Source organism: Salvia splendens, chromosome 2, assembly GCF_004379255.2.
Source record: "Salvia splendens isolate huo1 chromosome 2, SspV2, whole genome shotgun sequence".
Taxonomy (NCBI): Eukaryota; Viridiplantae; Streptophyta; class Magnoliopsida; order Lamiales; family Lamiaceae; genus Salvia; species Salvia splendens.
Window position 1 is genome coordinate 11421443 of NC_056033.1, and position 20005 is coordinate 11441447.

General features: G+C 40.5%; 1 protein-coding gene, 1 non-coding gene and 1 pseudogene across 2 annotated transcripts; all 3 read left to right on the forward strand.

The window, feature by feature from the left end:
* The first annotated feature begins 134 nt into the window (after positions 1 to 134).
* On the forward strand, positions 135 to 287 carry LOC121793264. Its single transcript, XR_006049087.1, has one exon. It is a non-coding gene; the product is annotated as a U4 spliceosomal RNA (small nuclear RNA).
* Positions 288 to 662: 375 nt separating this feature from the next.
* Positions 663 to 2604, forward strand: LOC121763318. Its single transcript, XM_042159319.1, has 3 exons — positions 663 to 916; positions 1144 to 1259; positions 2343 to 2604. The coding sequence occupies exons 1-3, from the start codon at positions 759 to 761 to the stop codon at positions 2348 to 2350; spliced, it is 282 nt and encodes a 93-aa protein (XP_042015253.1). The 5' UTR covers positions 663 to 758; the 3' UTR covers positions 2351 to 2604.
* Positions 2605 to 4333: 1729 nt separating this feature from the next.
* LOC121773696 lies at positions 4334 to 19372 on the forward strand (annotated as a pseudogene).
* The last annotated feature ends 633 nt before the right edge of the window (positions 19373 to 20005 follow it).

Genomic DNA, 20005 nt, shown 5'->3' on the forward strand with positions numbered 1-20005 from the left:
TGCACAAGAACATATCCTAGTACTAGCTTTTAATGAATAATGGCAAAACCATTTTTATCCCACATCGGTTAACACACTGAAAAATGAAGTGTAGCTTGTTGTACAAAAGGGTGACTAAGTAGATGTAGCATTGCATCTTTGCGCTTGGGGCAATGACGCAGCTAGTGAGGTTCTAACTGAGGCGCGTCTATTGTTGGTTGAAAACTATTTCCAAACCCCCTCTTCGGCCATTGCTTGCCTTTGGCCGTTGAGAATTTTTGGAAGGGCTTCCATTTTTGGATAAAGCCCTACATAACAGTTGAATTTTTGGAAGGGCTTCAGGTTACAAAATTGATTTGGAATCATGACATGGGTTGACGTATGTAGTTGCAGGAACTGGAATCTAATATCGAAATTGCGAGCGGAAGAAAGATGTGGATTGGAATGTGGCTCGTTGAGAGTAGAAGAATTTTAATGAATATTTGTCACAAAATATCTAATTGGGCCGGATGTTGTTCCTATGTTTATATGGGGCCCAATACATTGACGCCGAAATGGGCTTTTCCCATTACTATTAATTTACCAAACACAAAAAAGGATTAGTTAAAGTTTAGGTCACAATAATGGAATGATTTTCTGTTTATACGAAAACTGAATTAAAAGTTACAATAAAAAGATTAATTAATTACGCTGAACTGAATCTTCTACGTCAAAATCATTTCTAAAACCCTAGACAAAACCCGAGCTTTTCCCCCAAATTCCACACAAACGCAATAACAATGGCTTGGCGTGGTTCGCTTTCCAGATCTCTCGTCTCCACGGCAAGGGCTTCCGCCTTCCGCTCTTCGCCGCCACTCTCAGCTCCAACCCGCCTCCTTCCTTCCCCGATCGTCGCCCCTCGCCTCCGGCCCCGCCGCTTCTCCTTCTCCAACCCCAGGTCAGATTTATTAACTATAAGTCTTTAATGCTTTCAATGTTACACCTTTTCTACCAGCATAAGGGTTTAATGATCCTGGGATTGACCAGGAGTTCCACATTTTACTCTCTCACTGTTTTACTATTTGAATTGATATTATTTCGCATCCTCATTTTTGCTCTTTGTTCTAGTTGGATATTTCTGTTATCGAATTATTGTTGACTTTATGAAAGCTGTTGATGTTACAGGACATTGGGGGAACTTGGATGTGCGCATTCATTGCTTCCACTGAGTAGCATGGCGGGAGTACATCTGACTTCACATTTGGCTCTCAACGTTCGGGCTTTCTGTGAGCTGTCCCATGGTACCTTCCACCGTTCTTGTCAAGATCGCTAATAGTTTCTTTGTGAGTCAAATACTGTTTTTTAAGGATGTCGCGATTAATGTTCCTAAAGGACCTTTAAATTTTTCATATTTAAATCCTCCCATTAGTGCAACTAAATCCATTCACCCGTGTGATGGAGGTCGGGGTATTTGTTTATACTGTGTTTATCTTTGGTGAATTTGGTTGATAAAGAGATTTGGAATGATTGGGATTGATAGGGAGGATTGGAAAAGATGGGTGATTTCAGCAGCGGTTCCCAACAATCAAGGCTCCCAGATACTACCTTGTAGGTTATATTTTATTCTTTGAATTCTAATTCAACCAGTGAGGAAATTGAAGACACACAATCATGCTTTTCAAGTGTACTTTTCTGCATACTATGTTTTGTTTTTGCTTTACTTAACAATTGTGGAATATATAAGATAGGGCTGAGTGTAATTAATGTTTTAATAACTATGATCTTGTGACATCAATTGCTCCGAGAATCGTATTTTGGATGAGTCTATGATCATCACGTTAGTATGTGTGTATCAAAGATATATGCTCAAGGTATTGCAAATTGAACAATTGCTGCAAATGACCTATATCCTATACTTATCTAATAGTAGTACTTATTAAAGAATCTCTTGTATACTAAATAAAGAAAAGTTTGATATAAACGGTTTGCAGTAGCTTTTTCTGATTCCTTTCGTTTATAGTGCATAATGTTTCATTGAAATTAATGAGATTGAAGTCTTGTATGTTATGCTACTTTATCTTGGTTTTTTATAAGTTATCAGTTGAGAAATGGATGCATGGAATATAACCAACTTGTTCTTTCTGGCCTGGAATAACTTAAATTGTGCATGTAGAAAGATGGCAAGATATTAATCAGATTAATACAGACTCTAGTGTAATTAGATTGGAGTTGCTTAGTGTTTAATCATTTGCAAGTAACAAGTGGCTATACATGGTACATTCTACTCCCCCTTGGAGTATATTAAATCCTCTCTCATTATAAGATAAACACAATTTCAGACTGGTTCTCTGCGGTTGTCATTTACTCATCTTATGCTGTCACAGGTACTTGAACGTATTTTTGGTTCTTGCGCAAAAAGAGCTCAAAGATCTGGGTCTTGTTCATTAGGGGTGGAACTTTCCCTCATTACATAGGAAAAACGAATAAAGATATGGCATTCCCTTCTTTCCTCCTTGCCTTTGCAGACTGAATTGCATTTACTTGCTTAATATCTTGAATTCCGAGACACTCAAACTGCTGCATTTTTCACGCATGCATATATGCTTGACCTGTATATTAAGATTTGATTCATCACGCTCTTTCAAATTTTGTGTTTACCATCTACAGATTTGGCAATACCATTGTCAAATTTGGGATTCCTTTTAGTTTGATGTCTTATGATTTTTTATGCACCAGGCAGGGTAGGTACGGTATACCTTACCGAAACCATCATACCGTATACCTTACCGTAAATTCGGTAAGCGAAAAAATCATACCTTTACCTTACCAAAGTTTTCGGTATACCGAAGTTCAGTATACTTTATTTTCGGTATGGAGAATTTACATACCCATACATACCATACCACATTTTCGGTATACCGTACTTTTGCGGTATACCTGACTTTCAACATCAATAAAAATAGAATATTTGGGTTTTTAGAATATTATTTATATTTTATAATTTAAAAAATATATTAAATGCATTTTATTCACAATTATAGTTATATTTCACAATAGATTTTATAATTTAAAAATATTTAAAATATATTTTATATATATTTATATTTATATTTCACGGTATATACCTTAATTAACGGTATATAATGAATTTCGGTATGCTGCAGTATACCACGGTATATGAAAATTCATATCGTTACCTTACCGAAAAATTTAGGTAATGTATCATACCTTACCAAAAATTACGGTATATTGAAAATTCGGTATTTCGATATTTCGGTATTTTCCCCAGCCCTAACCACGATACAATTAGTTATACCCCTAAATTCTTATTTGGGGTGATTTTAGAAAAAAGTTTCCTCGTATCATAATCTTTTTTTGTTTTCTATAAAATGACACAATGTTAAGTTAATGACCATGTTTAAAGAGAAAACGCCAATGCTATTGGTGTGTTTCATTTAAAATCTGAAAAATGGGGCGTAAACACGTCAATAGCATTGTCGTTTCTATGTAAACACGCCGCTAGCATTGGCATGTTTCCCTTTGATAGAATATATATAGTGCGTGTTCTCCTATAGTGCGTAGGGTATTTGACTAAGAATGTTACTTTCTCCGTCCATGAAAAATAGTCTTTTTGGCATTTTTAGATGCCCACAAAAAAAAGTCCTATTTCTAAAATCATTTTTTCTTTCTCTACTACTTTTTTATTCTTTGTTCTTACTTTACCCATTTTTTCTCTTCTCTCTTATTTTATCAATTTTTTTATTAAAACTTATATTGTCCACAAATGAGGTTAGGTTTTTTTTAGATGGAAGGAGTAGTATTTTGCAACAAATTGTTGAAATCATTCAAATATGTTTCTTAATATGCCCAAATTCTTCATCTTAAGTAGCTATCGACCAAACTCTTTTTGTTTTTTGTTCACTACCACATCTGCGTTCTCCAGCCGTTTCTATCTCGATCAATTCTGTTTTTGAAATAGGCATATGTTGTATTTTTTGGACCCTATTAGAAGACTTTAGAATTGTAGATGCGCAAATTTTCATGTTAAATGAAACTAAAATTATTTTTTACGAGTAGAGGTAGTGGATAATTTCATGTTAAATGAAATTAATTCAATAGCCATAGGCCAAAAAGTCCAAGATTGATCATCGAGATTGAAGACGCCAATTAAATTGAATATAAAATGTAAACCCTACAAGTCAAAACAAATTACCCGGTCCTCCTTGCTTATATAATCATTAGTTTGTTTTAACTTTTCAGTTTTAACTAAAATAGGAAATGATGTCACATCTGTTTTGTGTAGAAATAAATGTCCATCGTAACGCCATAGCAATCACCAGTTGTTGTGTAACCAACCAAATAAATCGAACTGACTATGTCAAATATTTTTGTGGGGTTAAAAAAAGGTAAGTCCAACTTCAGAATCCAATTTGGGCTAATCCAATAGAGGGGTTGGGTTTGGTTGGTATTAATATACAAAGAAAAAAACAATAATAAAATGAAAAATGTGAGACAAACTAATTTTGAATTTGATGTCACGTTTGTTTCTCCTTAACAGAGCACGAAATCAACCATTCAAATTAAATGTATTGTTGGACCAATCAATTCTGTTATTAATTTGATGTAACAAATCAATAAAAAGTAAGAAGAGAAGTGCAACTTCCTTTTGAAATTGGATGGACAGCTACTTATTAATTACTTATAAATTGAACTCCATTCGTCCTAGTATTATATACTTATGAGACATTTTTTTGGGTTATCAGTTTTTAAGAGTGAAAAATAGAGATGAAAAAATAGGAGAGAGATAAGTAAGAGAGAGAATGATGTTTTTTGTCATTAAAGGAAATGTCTCACTTATAGTTGAACGAACTAAAAAAATACGCCTCATTTAGGGTGTTCACTATGGGGGCGGCGCGCCGGCCGCCCCCTTCCCGCCGCCGCCCCACCGAGTTATAGTGTGGAGGACGTCCTCCCCGAGGCGGACGAATTTTCCGGGGCGGACAGCCCTTCGGCGTGTTTTGTGCGAGGACGCGCCGGCCGCCCCCTTCGAATTTTTTTTAAAAATTTTCAACAATTTTTAGTAAGAGAGAGGGAGATTGGAGAAGGAAGGAAGGAAGGAAGGAAGAAGGAGTAGGTAGTCACGCTTTTGGAGAGAGAAAGAGGGGTATTGCACGTTTTTGGAGATAGAAATTTATACATCTTTTTTATTCGGCTCCAATTGTTTACGAATATTCGATCCCAATTATCTCGTTTTCTAATTATTTACATTCCGATAATTTTAATTATAATTGATTTAAAATAACTAAAACATTAAAATAAAAATTAGTAATAAAATTTGGGGCTATTGGAAGTGTCCACTATAGTGGCGGAAACAAATTTTTGGGGCTATGGACAAAAAACGGGGCCGGGGCTATTGGAGTGTCCGCCTTATAGTGGACACTTTTAGAGCATCCACAGTGGGGCGCCCTAAAGCCCGCCCTATGCACCGCCACGTCGGCATTTTATCCTCCTGCCCTTCCACCTGCAGTGGAGCGCCCTAAGCATTTTCTTCTATTTGAATACTTAAATAACTACAAAAATTGGAAAAAACCTTCATTTCATTTATAAAAATAATACATTACAATACGGATTACAAAAAAAATACGCAAACTCAGCGACGGCGGTTACGGGCCCACACTTCTTCAACTATGTCGTTCATTAGCTGCGCATGGTCGTGTTGGTTGCGCATTGAGGCCTGTCTAGATAGAACCTCATTGAAGCCCGTCGGTAATCCTCGAGCGGGGGGCTCGGTCGCCGTGCTGGAGGAGCTAGATGCACTTTCTTCATCGGTCCAATCGGTGATGCTCCCACCTTCATGTTCGACTATCATGTTGTGCAAGATTATGCACGCATACATGACATCGACGAGGACTTCCTTGAACTAGAGACGGCCTGACCCTTTCACTATTGCCCACCGTGCTTGGAGCACACCAAATGCCCGCTCCACATCCTTCCGCGCCATCTCCTGCTTTTGCTCAAATAAAACTCTCTTCTCACCAATTGGGCAACTGATCGTCTTCAAAAAAACAAGCCACCTTGGGTATATGCCATCGGCCAAGTAGTACCCCATGTGGTATTGGCGCTTGTTGGCGGCGAACTCAATGGTCGGGCCGTTGCCGTTGCATTGCTAGGTGAAGAGGGTGGATGAGTTGGGGACGTTGATGTCGTTGTTCGACCCGACTACACCGAAGTAAGCATGCCAGATCCAGAGCCGATGGTCAGCGATGGCTTCGAGGATCGTCGTCGGGTGGCTGCCCTTGTATCCACTAGTGAATTGGCCTCTCCACGCCATCGGACAATTCTTCCACGCCCAGTGCATACAGTCAATGCTCCCTAGCATCCCAGGAAAGCCGTGCGCCGTCTCGTGCATTCTCATTAGGCCCTGACAATCTACAACTGTCGGCTTTGGCAAATATGTGTCGCTGTAGGCCTCCACAACTCCCCTACAAAATCTCTTCAGGCACTCGCGGCCTGTTGTATCCCCGACGTGGAGGTACTCGTCGAACATGTCAGCGCTGGTGCCGTAGGCCAACTGACGGAGTGCAACTGTGCACTTTTGCAACGGCATAAGTCCGGGTCTGCCGATGCCATCTTCTCGATACTGGAAGTATTCATCAAGTGTCTGTAACGTTTGGACAATGCTGAGAAAAAGGTAACGAGACATTCTAAAACGGCGGCGGAAAACAGTCGGGCCCCACCGAGGTTGCTCGGCAAAATAGTCTGTACGTAGAAGTTCGTGAGCTGTGGCGTGGTCGCGTCGGACAAACGTCCGACGTCGAATAGGCCTGGGGATCTGCTCTGCCGCCGCCTCCGCCTCCTCGCTTTGCATTAAGGCTAAGCATTCCGCCATTGCGTCGTGCATGACTGCATTTAAGGCTCGGAAACTGAATGTCTCAAGGGTTTCCATCTCGCCGGCGCCACCGATCGGGAGACCTTCAAATCCAAAATCCCGATGGTTACCTACGAAGATATCCAGCCCTTGATTCAGACAATTGCTAATGGCGACCGCTCTCCGATTTTATCAGCTCGTCCCATCTCTGAATTCCTTACCAGGTACTACTATAATCTCAACATTAAATCATTTTCCAACCTATTTTGTTATTCTATTTGAAAATTAATCATTTTTATTTTGTTTGCATGCAACAGTTCTGGAACTTCAGCTGGTGAAATAAAGCTGATGCCAACAATCAGTGAAGAATGGGATCGCCGGCGCATTCTATACAGTCTTCTGATGCCTGTTATGGACCAGTAAGTCTTAATTTTATTTTTTTAAAAAATTTATTGGTTTGCTGAAAATGATTTGTATGGAGCAGATACGTGGACAAAGGCAAAGGGCTCTACTTCTACTTCATAAAATCCTAGACAAAGACACCGGGCGGGCTACTAGCCAGACCCGTACTCACAAGCTACTACAAAAGCGACATCTTCAAGAACCGACCCTACGACCCGTTTACCGTCTACACCAGCCCTAATGAAGCCATCCTCCCAAAGCATGTACACCCATTTCAACACGGTGTACAGGCAGGGGCGATGGAGATTCGGTTGGTGAGGAGCGGCACGTTTGAGGAGTTGATGGACTATGCTTTATCCAAGGGGGCTTCCATTAATCAGTATAAAGTGCCGAGATGCGTTACCGTTGAGCTTCTTGACTCGAGGGTTGTTTCCACCCATTTCAGCCCCGAGCGCCGTTTCTGATGACTTGTTCCAAATGATTGAGAATTTATTTCATGTGTGCTGCTTCAGTTTTAAGCCTTTGTGTTTGTTTACTTGTACTTTTTGAACATTGTTTAATCCTTTTATGGTCATCTGTATTCTAGAACACAGCCGAGATCGCCAATTGGCAGAAATAAAAGAAAGACCAGATCCAGATATATATTCGGTGATATAATTACTCAGGAAACTGATTTCTAGTCGGTATGCTTTTGGTTATAATTATCGTTGCAAACATTACAAAAACTTAGTAGTAGTATCTTTTAATAATACGACAATAAGAACATAATTACCTAATAAAAAAAATGTTACTGTATTTTCTTCTTGTTCTTCTTGAATGAGAACATCAAAATAGCTAGCTAGTACAGAGTAGCATTTTATTTTACTTCTTATTTTCTGAAAATAGAGAATTTGAACTTAGTAAGTGTTAGTTAAAATTTAATTACTTCAATTAGACTTAACTATCATAATTAAGATTGCATAACCCAGTGATTAAGGAGAGTTAAATGACTCGCACATCATTAGCGTGAGCTTGCAGAATCTAGGGATGCCAATTAAGCCTCAAATTGCAGGTCAACCATTAGTTTTGTAACAGTGCCATCCCAATGGGATGAGATGGTGGAGGGACATGTTGCAAGTGTCCCCTCTCAGTCGGCATCGGGCGAAGGAGGGAGGGTCAGTGGGCTATCTTGCCACGTGCTCCCACGTGGCCGATGGTGGTTGGTCCATGAAGCCCGCTCGCACCCTTGAGAGTGGGCTTTGTTTTTATATATAAAAATTTATTTTTTTAAATGAAAAATTCTAAATTCAAAACCTAATTCCATACTTTATATTTTCAATGTTTATACTCTTGTTTTTTCAATTTATCATATTCATTTTTCCTTTTTTGGGTTCTTTTTTGACAGCATGTTTATATTTTTCTTATCACTTGAATTTAATTTGAATAATTTTTATACTTGTATTCAATTTAAATTGAAAAATATAATTTAATTGGATTTCATAATAAATTAATTAAAATAGAAATTATAAAGTCATAAGACTCCTAAATAGTTAATGGAGAGAATGATGGATTGTGGTTTGTGGATGTTATTCTTGAGTCAGAGATCATATAAAAAGTGGTGTGGGTCTATAAATCGTGAAGGGGCACGATGGATTTTGGATGAGTTGGGATAATTTTAAACTTTTATTAATATAATACTAATAGATAAATGTAGAAAAAAATTGAATTCACTACAAGAAGTGAGTATATGTTAAAAATTTCGCGAGTTTGCAATTCATAAATTCCGATGAAACCAAGTTTGTAAAAATAAAAATACAAAAGAAGAATTATGAAATAAAGAAATTTTGTTTGTGTATTGAGTATTGGGATAATATAAAAAGTATGTATAAAAAAATTAATAAAGAAAATGGGGGAAAAAGATAATAAAGTAGAATTTTTTAAAAATATATATATAAAGTACTGTAGAAGAGTAACAACGCAAGACATGTGACGAAACTGCGGAAAAGAAAACAAATTGATAAAAATGGAAATATGGTAATAAAGTAAAATCCAAGCCAAGGCATGTGAGGATAACAAATTGAAGAAAAAGATGGTAGAAAAATGCGATCGCTTCACATCTTAATGCTTTATCATTTTTGTCCTATTAGAAATTTGAACCTCTTTGCTGTATAAATTCCCGGGCAACTCCCTCACCAGTCACTACATCTCTTTGCTCTCTCCCTCTCCCCTCAAGAACTGTGACCAACTAAACTATGGACGTTGCTAAAGCGCTTCAGTTCATGTTCATCGAAGAAGTGACTGTAAATGCCGACGAGGTGCAGCAAACTACATTAGCACATATCCTATCCCAAAATGGAGACACCGAATATCTCACACGTTTTAAAGTCGACGGCCCCGCCGCATTCAATTCCAACGTTCCGGTGGTAACCTTCGAAGATATCCAGCCTTACATCCGTCGAATAGCCGACGGAGATTGCTCCCCAATCCTCTGCGCTCAACCTATCTCTGATTTCATCATCAGGCCCGTGCTACTCAATTTTGCTCTAATTTTCCCCAGTATAATTTAATTAATTTCTTCTCATATTTTATTTTGCTTCAACAGTAGCGGAACTTCAGGTGCTCAGGGAAAACTCATTCCAGTCAATAAACAAGAACAGGATATCCGAGTGTTGCGAGCCTCTCTTGCTCATGCTATACTCAAACAGTAATTAATCACACAAACATTATAGTAGTAGTAGTAATTAGTACTATATTTATTGACTTTTTTCTAAGATTTTTTATAACGGAACAGGCACGTGAAGGACCTGGACGAAGGCAAATCCCTCCGTTTCATGTTCATAAAGCCTGACAGGAGAACGCAGGGCGGGCTGGTGGCCCGCTTCGCAATCACCAGGTATTTCAAAAACGACATAAAAAATTGGCCTGATGCAATGACAACAACAAGCCTGTACGAAGCTGTCTGCTGCGAGGATATATTCCAGAGTATGTACACTCAGACGCTCTGCGGGCTTTATGAGCGGGAACAGATTCTCCGGGTGGGGGCCCTCTTCGCATCAGGCCTACTACGGGGAGTTCTTTCTATTTTTGTTCTAGCTCACTAATGGAATTCCATTTTAATGAAGGAGATTAGATTTATTCTAAATGGAGGAGTGATGCATAAGAGTTATGCGTCGTTATTAATGAAACGCACAACTCTTATGCGTCTTTCGTTAATGACGCACAAGGGTTATGCGTCTTTCGTTAATGACGCACACGGGTTATGCGTCGTTTAAAAATGCATAATGCTTATGCGTCTTACCCTAATGACGCATAACTCTTATGCGTCTTTCAGTCAGTTTATAACAAGCAGAAGGCGGAAGCAGCGCACAGATACACTTTCATTTCCTCTCTCGGGTTTCCGGCGATTTCCGGCGATTTCTCCATAAGATCCGGTAATTTGTTCATCAATTTAGCTACATTCATCATTATTCATGTTTATTTTACTTTCATTTGTTAGTTTTACCCAATTTATTAAATTAGGGCTTGTAGGAAAAATGTCCATAATTGTTGCTGTTTTAAATGTTTTTGATGCAGAAATCATGCAAGTATTTGTGAGTTTGTATTGGGGTGGTAGAGTAGTTCAACTACCACATATGGGTATTGGTTATGAACCACCTCGTGTGAGGAGCTTCATCATATTAAATTCATGTGTTTCCTATTCTGAATTGGTAGCAATGATCTGTGATGCGATGAGAATAGATATTAACTAACACACAATTGAATTATTATGGAGACAATGTATAGTCTTTGCTTCCGGTATGAGTTATACATGTTCCGTGATTTGCAATGATGAAAGTGTGATGTTTATGTTCAACAATGCTAAAAATTAAAGTGGGTGTATTGAATTATTTGTTGAGTATTCACCTTTGAGGAGTTCAGAAATCCCACCAGTTGTTGATTATGGTATTGGATCATCTGCGAGGGTTGAACAAATGAGCTTTGACTGTGGTATTGGATCATCTGCGAGGGTGGAGTATATGAGCTTTGATCGTAGTATGAATGAGCAGAGAGATGTTGTAGATGTTGCTGATGTTGGTGTTGGATTGAATGATGAGGTAGATGTTGCAGATGATCTTGATGAGCCAAGGCCACTATCTGAGACAGCGCCAGACCCCGATCTCAGTGATGGTGATGGTGCTGATGATGTTGATGGTAGTTCTGATGATGAGATAGTAGCATGTAAACCTGTTATGCAAGGTGAACAACCACTTCCGGAATACAATCCTAGGGGGCTTAGATTCTTTCGTGAATTACCAAGTCGTCCGTCTGGAGTATCTGATGATGTTGTTGATAATGAACACAACCTTTTGTATTGGGATGAGAACGAGCCGCATCGGATTGTGTTGGGAACAAAATTTGATTCCAAGCTACATGTGAAGACTGCTATAACTATGTGGAGTTTGTGGAATGAAAAACAGTTTAAGGTTGTCGAGAGCAAATTAAGAAGGTGGCATGCCGTATGCAAATTTCCAGCAGGAACGACAGTAACAGGGGCATGCATCATCAGCACCACCGACGCTGAAAAGGTGAGGGAATGTAAGTGGGAGGTTTCAGTTACACAAAGGTCGCATGACGATATGTGGGAAGTTAGGAAGTGGAAGGATCGGCATACTTGTGTAGGCCATCGTGCTAACAGAGATCATGCTAACTTTTCATCGGCAATGATTGCTCTGTTGATTCGACATCATGTGCGACAATGTGCCGATTTCAAGGTCTTCTCAATAATAGCTGATGTTCAAGACAGATTTGGTGTGTTAATCAGTTATAAGAAGACATGGTATACAAAGAGAAAGGCTATAGAGTTTGTATACGGTGGATGGGATGAATCATTTAGGCAGTTGTCAAGCTACATGTTTGAACTCCAGTCACAGAATCTGGGCACAATTGTTGAGTGGAAGCACAACGAGCTGTTGAGTCAGAGGCGTACAATGGTGTTCAACTATGTTTTCTGGGCATTTGGGCCTGCAATACATGCGTTCCAGAAGGCCGCACCGGTGTTAACAGTGGACGGGACTCACCTCCGAGGAAAATTTAAAGGTAAGTTGCTTGTTGCTTGTGGTTTTAATGCTAACAAGACATGCTTGCCTATTGCATATGCTGTGGTGGATGAAGAAACCAACGACAGTTGGTCGTGGTTTTTGGATCATGTCAGAACTCATGTGGTGAAATACGAGAGGGAGGTGTGAATTATATCAGATAGGCATAAAGGAATCTTGAATGCAATGGAGTCTGAAATCATGACAAGGGCAAACGTGTTGAAGAAGCACGAGGGCCCCAATGTGAAGGCCATTATATGGAAGTTGGGGGTCAGTACTCAAGAACGTAAATTTGGCAGAAGACGTTGGGCACTATATGATGTCAACAGTGGTGCGGTTCGAATGCTCAATAGGATTACAAAAGAATGTTGGTCATTGTGCTACGATGGTGGACTTAGGTGGGGAGTGGCCACAACAAACATGTCGGAGTGCTACAACAACGTGTTGAGGGGTGTGAGAGAGTTGCCTATTAGAGCGTTGGTTGATTTGACATTTTGGAGGACGGTACAATGGTGGGTGCAGAAGAAGACAACAATAGAACACACCGAAGGTGAGTTAACCCCATGGGCGAGGGACAGACTTGCTAAGAATAACTCAAAGGGGCGAAAACATTACATTACTGTCATTGATCGAGATACAGGGAAGTACCATGTCCGAACTCGAGGAAGAATTGAAAAAGGAGTGTCAAAGGGCAACAATGTTCAAATAGTCAAGTATTTGGATTCGAGTTGCAGTTGTGGTAAGTGGCAGATGTGGAGAATTCCTTGTTCGCAAGCTTGTGCGGTTGCTAGAGACAAAGGTCATGTTATGATTGACCTCATAGATGAGTGCTACTACCTAAGTACATGGAGATCACAGTACTATGGTCAAATTTCATTTGATACACCAAGACACGAAGATTATTGGGTTGAACCTTCATGGAAATTGTGCATCACCCCTCAGCAATTGATTCCTAGAACGCGTGGCCGAGTTAGAAGAAGGAAGATACTTAATCAAATGGATGTCCGCGAGGAAGATGAACCGAGGGCTCCCCGCCGTTGCAGAAATTGCGGGATTGAGGGGCATGACCGAAGAAATTGCTCAACCGGTGCTGTTCAGTAAATTTGTGGTATATATTTGCTATTGATTTGTGTATTGGAGATCTGTTATGTTTTGTATTGACATTTATGTTGAATTGCAGGAACTGCTGACAAGAGAGGGCATGGCGTCGAGGATGAATGTTGTTGATATTTGTGTTTGGGGCATATTTGACAGCTACTATGTTTATGTATCAACATTTGTGAGATGTTGTCGACAGTTATTATGATTTTTATTATGATAGTTATTATGATTTTTATTATGACAATTACTATGATTTTTATAAACAAATACCAACATATGCCCGACAATACCAACATATGCCCGAAACCTGTTTCAACCCATAAAAAATGTTCAAAAATCAACATACGACCACAACCTGTTTCAATATAAACAAATACCAACATATGACCAAAACCTATTTCCCCGAAGGCGTGAACTTTGTTGGAGCTTTCCCTTTGTTCTTCCTTGTTGAAAATCCCCTGAATACATTGTGCATAGCCTTCCCAATCTTACTTGATGAACTCTTCACAGTTGGTCGTGAGGATCCCTCGGTCGGTGGTCGAAATATTACTTCATCATCTTCTTCCCCGCCCTCCTCTTCCTGACCCTCTTCTTCCCCCACATGATCCACAAATTGATAATTCTGAAAGTATGGATCACGTCCTGGTAGAGCTGCATCCCAATCAGACCCGGTGTCAAAGAATGAATCACATGATGCTCGTGCTCCCCATTGCGAGGGCTCGTGGCTTGCACCACTCAACTGAGACCATCCTAGGGGATCGTACTCCGGATTCAAGGGCTCTGGTACCGCATACCCAGGTTGCGGCTGCTGCTGCTGCGGCAACCTATGCTGTCGTGTAATCCCGTGCCCACCCGTCCGGACACCCGGCAGTCCATGACGAAGAGAAGTTGGTGGGCGTGGCGGCATGACCACATTTCGCCGTTGCGAAGTTGGATACTCCATCACATCAGTATGGTCCGTCGTACGAAGGGCCTCAGCAGCCATTTCCCGAATCTGCCGTAACCAAGGGTCTGTGTCATGTTCAAAGGTCAAATGCCATATCCCCTGAAGGGTCTCAACCTAGATAACACAAATACAAAATCATTACAATCAATCTATACAAACTTCAAACTAAATACATTTTTATATACAAAAAACATAACATACCATTTTCTTCATAGAAGAGGCTGACTCGTTCATCCCAACAGTTGACTGTGTCACAGGTTGAACTAGGTACGACACTGTGATGCTATTGTACCACGCCATATAACCTGGATTAATGCGACCATCCATGGTCGCCGTGGCATGGTCAAAAGTTGATTGGAACCTGTCGTGTCTCAAGTTCCATTCATCAATGAAGAACTTATGTACCTTAGCCCAATCAGCGCCCTTCCTCCCACGGCGGTGACTTTCACTCAAATGTCCGACATTATGTAGCATCCTATCACAGTACTGAGGAATACGCTGGTAGCGGTTAAATTGTCGGCAAACGCGTCCAGCCTCATGTGCCTCGACAAATGACCAGCACACCAAATAAGTGTCGCACAAGAAGGATGCAGTCGAATCAATGCAGTAATCAGGCAGGATACAATCTGCATACGGTGTCCACAGAAACTACAAAAACATAATATAAAAATCATAATTAATTTCATACTATAGTAAATTCATTAACTAAGACAACAAAAATAAATTTCACCTGGCCGGGACGAATTAGTGATACTTGATCACGATAATGAGCTACTGTATGTCGGGGAGCATTTCCAATTTCAGTAACTCCGTGCCACATAAACATAATATTAATGTCAAAAGTTACCAAAATAATACATAATTAAGTGAGTTAATGTAAAAAAACATTACTTGGCTCCACACGGGGTATACAGCGTGTGCATAGGCGATATCAAGAAGGCTGGCCTCAATGTAGGCATTCTTTCCCACGCCCACAGCTGCAAAAGAACCATAGGTCCACCCACATCTCTTTTTTGTCTGCCTACAGAAGCCTCGCACAAATAATGATACAGAAATGCTAAAGCAACACTACCCCAACTGATATTAGTCACTTCTTCCGGATTGTCAAAGGCATTTAACCACATAAAGGGGACCTTACACCCTGTGGTGTCCGGTATAATAAGCCCCCCTAACAAGATCAGAGCATGTATACGTGCTCTTTGGATGTATGCATACTCATGCAACCCATCACCCAACGGTATCGTCGCTTGGTGGATCAGAGATATCATCAACAAAACACCCTGCTTCGTTTCTGTTTCTGCGTCAGGTATCCATCCCAACACATCTCGACACTTGCTGGGCCAATCTTCATATCCAATAGGGTAGTCACGGCCAGTGAAAACACGACCGTCTGCTCTCAAACCCCACAGGCTTTGCACATCCTGTAAGGTTACGGTAACTTGTCCAACTGGTAGGTGGAAACAGTGTGTCTCAGGCCTCCAGCGCTCGATTAAGGCAGTTATAAGCTCGTTGTCCATCCTCATCGGCCTTCCACATTCAACCACGCCTCTGAAACCCCATACATCAAGCCAGTACACCACATTTTCATGTATTGGCACTGCCCAAACCTTACTTTCCGTCCTACGAACTCTCAACACATTTGTTGTGTCATTTGCCAACAATGAGGCTGAAATGTGTTCGTTTTGATGAAATAGTAATGATGGATCCTCAGGTCCATAACATAACTGTTGTTCGGAACTTGCAGATGCCATCTACTTCAAAACATTCACCCAAGATTCAATTTTTTTCATAAAAACTCAACAATCTAACTAAATTGCAACTTCAATTGACAACGGCAAGCTATATTTCAATTTGTAGACATAATCAAGATTCAAATTAGGCAACAAAAGGGGCGCAATTACAAAAACTGAATCAATTACTTCTACCCATTTAATTATATGCATATGAAATACATAAATTACGGAAAATCGACCAACAAATCCATCAATTTCATCATAAACCCTGATTTTGCTAAATTATATGCATATAAAATACACAAATTATGGAAAATCGACCAAAAATTCCATCAATTTCATCATAACCCCTAATTTCAACATAATCCCTAATTATAGGCAACAAAACAACAAAAATCGTCCAAAAATCCATCAATTTCATCAAAATGGTGGAAATTCGCCGAAAATTGCTGGGATTCGTCACTTGGGTCGCGGCTTCTGCTCTGTGCTGCGAAGCCTTCTGCCTGTTTTAAAACCCAACGGAAGACGCATAAGTATTATGCGTCGCTAGGGAAATACGCATAATGCTTATGCGTCGCTATGGAAAGACGCATAATGCTTATGCGTCACTAAATAACGACGCATAATACTTATGCATCACTAAATAACGACGCATGATGGTTATGTGTCACTATATTAACGACGCATAACGGTTGTGCGTCACTCCCTGAGTCGGAATGCAATTAAAGCTCTTCATTAAAATGGAATTCGATTAACACGCATTACCAAAAAAAGAATTTTTCCCTACTAGGCCATCAGGTTTCTCCAGCTCAACTGGCAACAACTTACCCATGATATCCGGAACGGGTCGCTCGACCCGAGAGTGGACGATCAAGGGATCCGGGAATGCATGGCCCAGGTGCTGCGACCCGAGAGTGGACGATCAAGGGATCCGGAACGGGAATGCATAACTGGGAATGAATAATCACTAGGATTTGGCCCAACACCAAATTTGTCGACACCGTAGCTACTGGTTCCATGTCACAATACATCCCAGCCGTTGATTACTACAGCGGCGTGCCGATCACCTGCACTTTGTACTCCTCCTCGGAGTGCTCCAGCGGACTTAATCTCGATCCCTTCTGTAAACCTTCCAGGTATCCTATACACTCATGCCAAACATGGCCTATCTCGAGTTCTTGCCTCTCGACCCGGACTAGTCTGGTTCCGAACTGGTTGACTTGGTGAACGTCGAGATAGGCAAGGAATATGAGCTCATTGTCACCAACTACAACGGTCTATACCGGTACAGAGTTGGCGAAAAGTTCCGTGTCACCGGGTTCCACAACTCCGCACCGCAGTTCCGATTCCTCGCGCGGCGAAATGTACTGCTGAGCATCGACACGGATAAGACCGGTGAGACTACGCTTCAGGGGGCGGTGGAGAGCGCATACAAAGTGCTCAACGAATCCAAAACGGTTGTGGCTGACTACACGAGCTGCATGGATACCACAACGATCCCGGGTCACTACGTGATATTCTGGGTATTAGAAATGAGTCACTCACCCTTTAAAATGCCTCATAAGGGGGAGGGTTATCCACACTTATATAGATTGGATGGGATCTTCACCAAGTCAATGTGGGACAGAATATTTAGGGAATTTAACACGCCCCCTCACGTGTGGGCCGGAAAGGACATCAGTCTTCCATCACGTGGGTAGGCAAGAGAAGAGATAACGAGATAAATCTATCATCGACTTGGGCCCACTCTGATACCATGTCAAGTTTTATCAAACCGATCATGGTGAAAATCAGAGGTGAAATGTGAAGAGATGGATGAAGAAATGATAAATCTCCATTGACGGAGAATGAAGGAAAAATGCAGAGGAAAAGTGACGAAGAAGAAAGAGAACAAAGGAGAGTATTTTTCATTAATGGGCTACATTGTGAAAGTTGTTCTCAAACTACACCAAGCTATGCCTTATATAGGCTTACATCTAACTAACTAACTAACTCCTCTAACTAACTAACTAACTAACTAACTCTAATAGCCCCCCTCAAGATGGAAGCAAGACAATTGCTACCATCTTGACAACAAAACAACAAACCAAACATGATAAAAAAATATTTCGTAAATGGTAAAATGATATTCTGAAACAGATTCAATGACAAACTAAACTTGAACTTGATCTTCATGCATGGACTTGAACTTCACTCTACAGTACTTGAACAACACAAGCTAACGGCTAGGATAAGCTGAGCTCTGTCCTTCACTCGAACCATCACCTCTTCACTTCAATCATCATCTCGAAGCTTCTCGGGGTTGCATGCTCTTGCTTGCTCAAGTTGATCTTGCTTGCTCAAGCTGCTGATCTTGCTTGCTCAAGCTGTAATCTCCACAGAACCTCGGAAATATCCGATACAATTGGAGGGAAAAAAATTGATCGGCTGAAATCAACGCCGAAGAGAGAAAGATCGAACCGATTCAAAAAGAGAAGAAATACATCGTGAACACGAAGATTCACTTGAGAGGAGAAAAAAAATGAAACAGATCGTGAACACGGAGATTCACTTCCGAAACAAATCGTGAACACAGAGATTCACTTGAGAAAAACTGAAATAGATCTGAATACAGAGATTCACTTGAGAAACAAATCGTGAACACAAAGATTCACTTGAGAAAAATATGAGAAAGCCGAATTCAATCGGCGATAGAGAAAAAAACAACCGAATTCAATAGGTGGTAGAGAAAAACAAAACCGAATCAATCGGTGAGAAATTGCGGTGAGAAGCACCGGTGAAAAAAATGAAATCCGACGAAGTCGGATGCGGCGGAGATGAAGCACACAGCGGAAGATTTTCGCTCTGATACCATATTAAAAATGAGTCACTCACCTCTTAAAAGGCCTCATAAGGGGGAGGGTAATCCACACTTATATAGATTAGATGAGATCTTCACCAAGTCGATGTGGGACAAAATTTTTAGGGAATTTAACACTGGGAGCTACTCTTGAAGGATTTAGATGGTTGGCCTAGTGGGGAGGTGGTCGAGCAGTGCTGCCTTGCCATGGAGAAAGCGATGGATGCAGAGTACCGGCGGTGTCGGTTGGCGGATAAATCTATAGGGTCGTTGGAGATTCGGATTGTGGAAAGGGGGTGCTTTGAAGGGCTAATGGACTATGCTCTGGAGAAGAGCAGTGCTGCTTTCAGTCAGTATAAAACGCCCATGTGTGTGCAGTTGAAGCCAATGGTGGACCTTCTCAACTCCAGGGTTGTGGCTGCGTATTTTAACCCAGCTCCAGCACATTGGGCATTGGAGGAACGTCTCTGAACAAATTATTATGACTTGGATCAAAATAAGTGCATAATAAACTTACAGGATTTAGATTTAAGTTGTAATGGGAAAGTATCGAGTTTGTACCTCAATCTGATTGAGTTAGCTGCTCGGATTTAAATAAAGTAAAACAAAAAACGAATAACAGCAAGAATTAGTGAGTTTTTGTGAATCAGAGTATATTTTTCACCAACAAATTGACTATCACGTTGCCTCATTGCATAAAAGTACTATGAATTCAATGAAAAGTAGTTTCAAAACATTCATAGATGGAAACAAAAGAGAGCGACAAAGAAGGGAGAAATCCGGTAGCAAAATAGACGTTCTTCCTTCTGATTTTGCCCTTACCATGAAACTTCTTCTTGGCAATCTTAATCTTCTTCTTGAGCTTTTTCCCGATAGGCTTGAGGAATTTTGAACTTTGATTAACATCAGCAGTCTCGACTACCATGGCGGAGGCGGTGGCATCGTCGGCAGAGCGAGTCGGTTTAACAGGAAGCTTGGGAGCGGCGAGGGCGGCCTCCTGGATGGCTAACTTGGTGGCGTCCTGATGTGAATCAAATTTACATTGTTATTCCCATAACTTTACATGATTTATATAGTTTGATGCTTGCAAAAGTGTGTTTTATG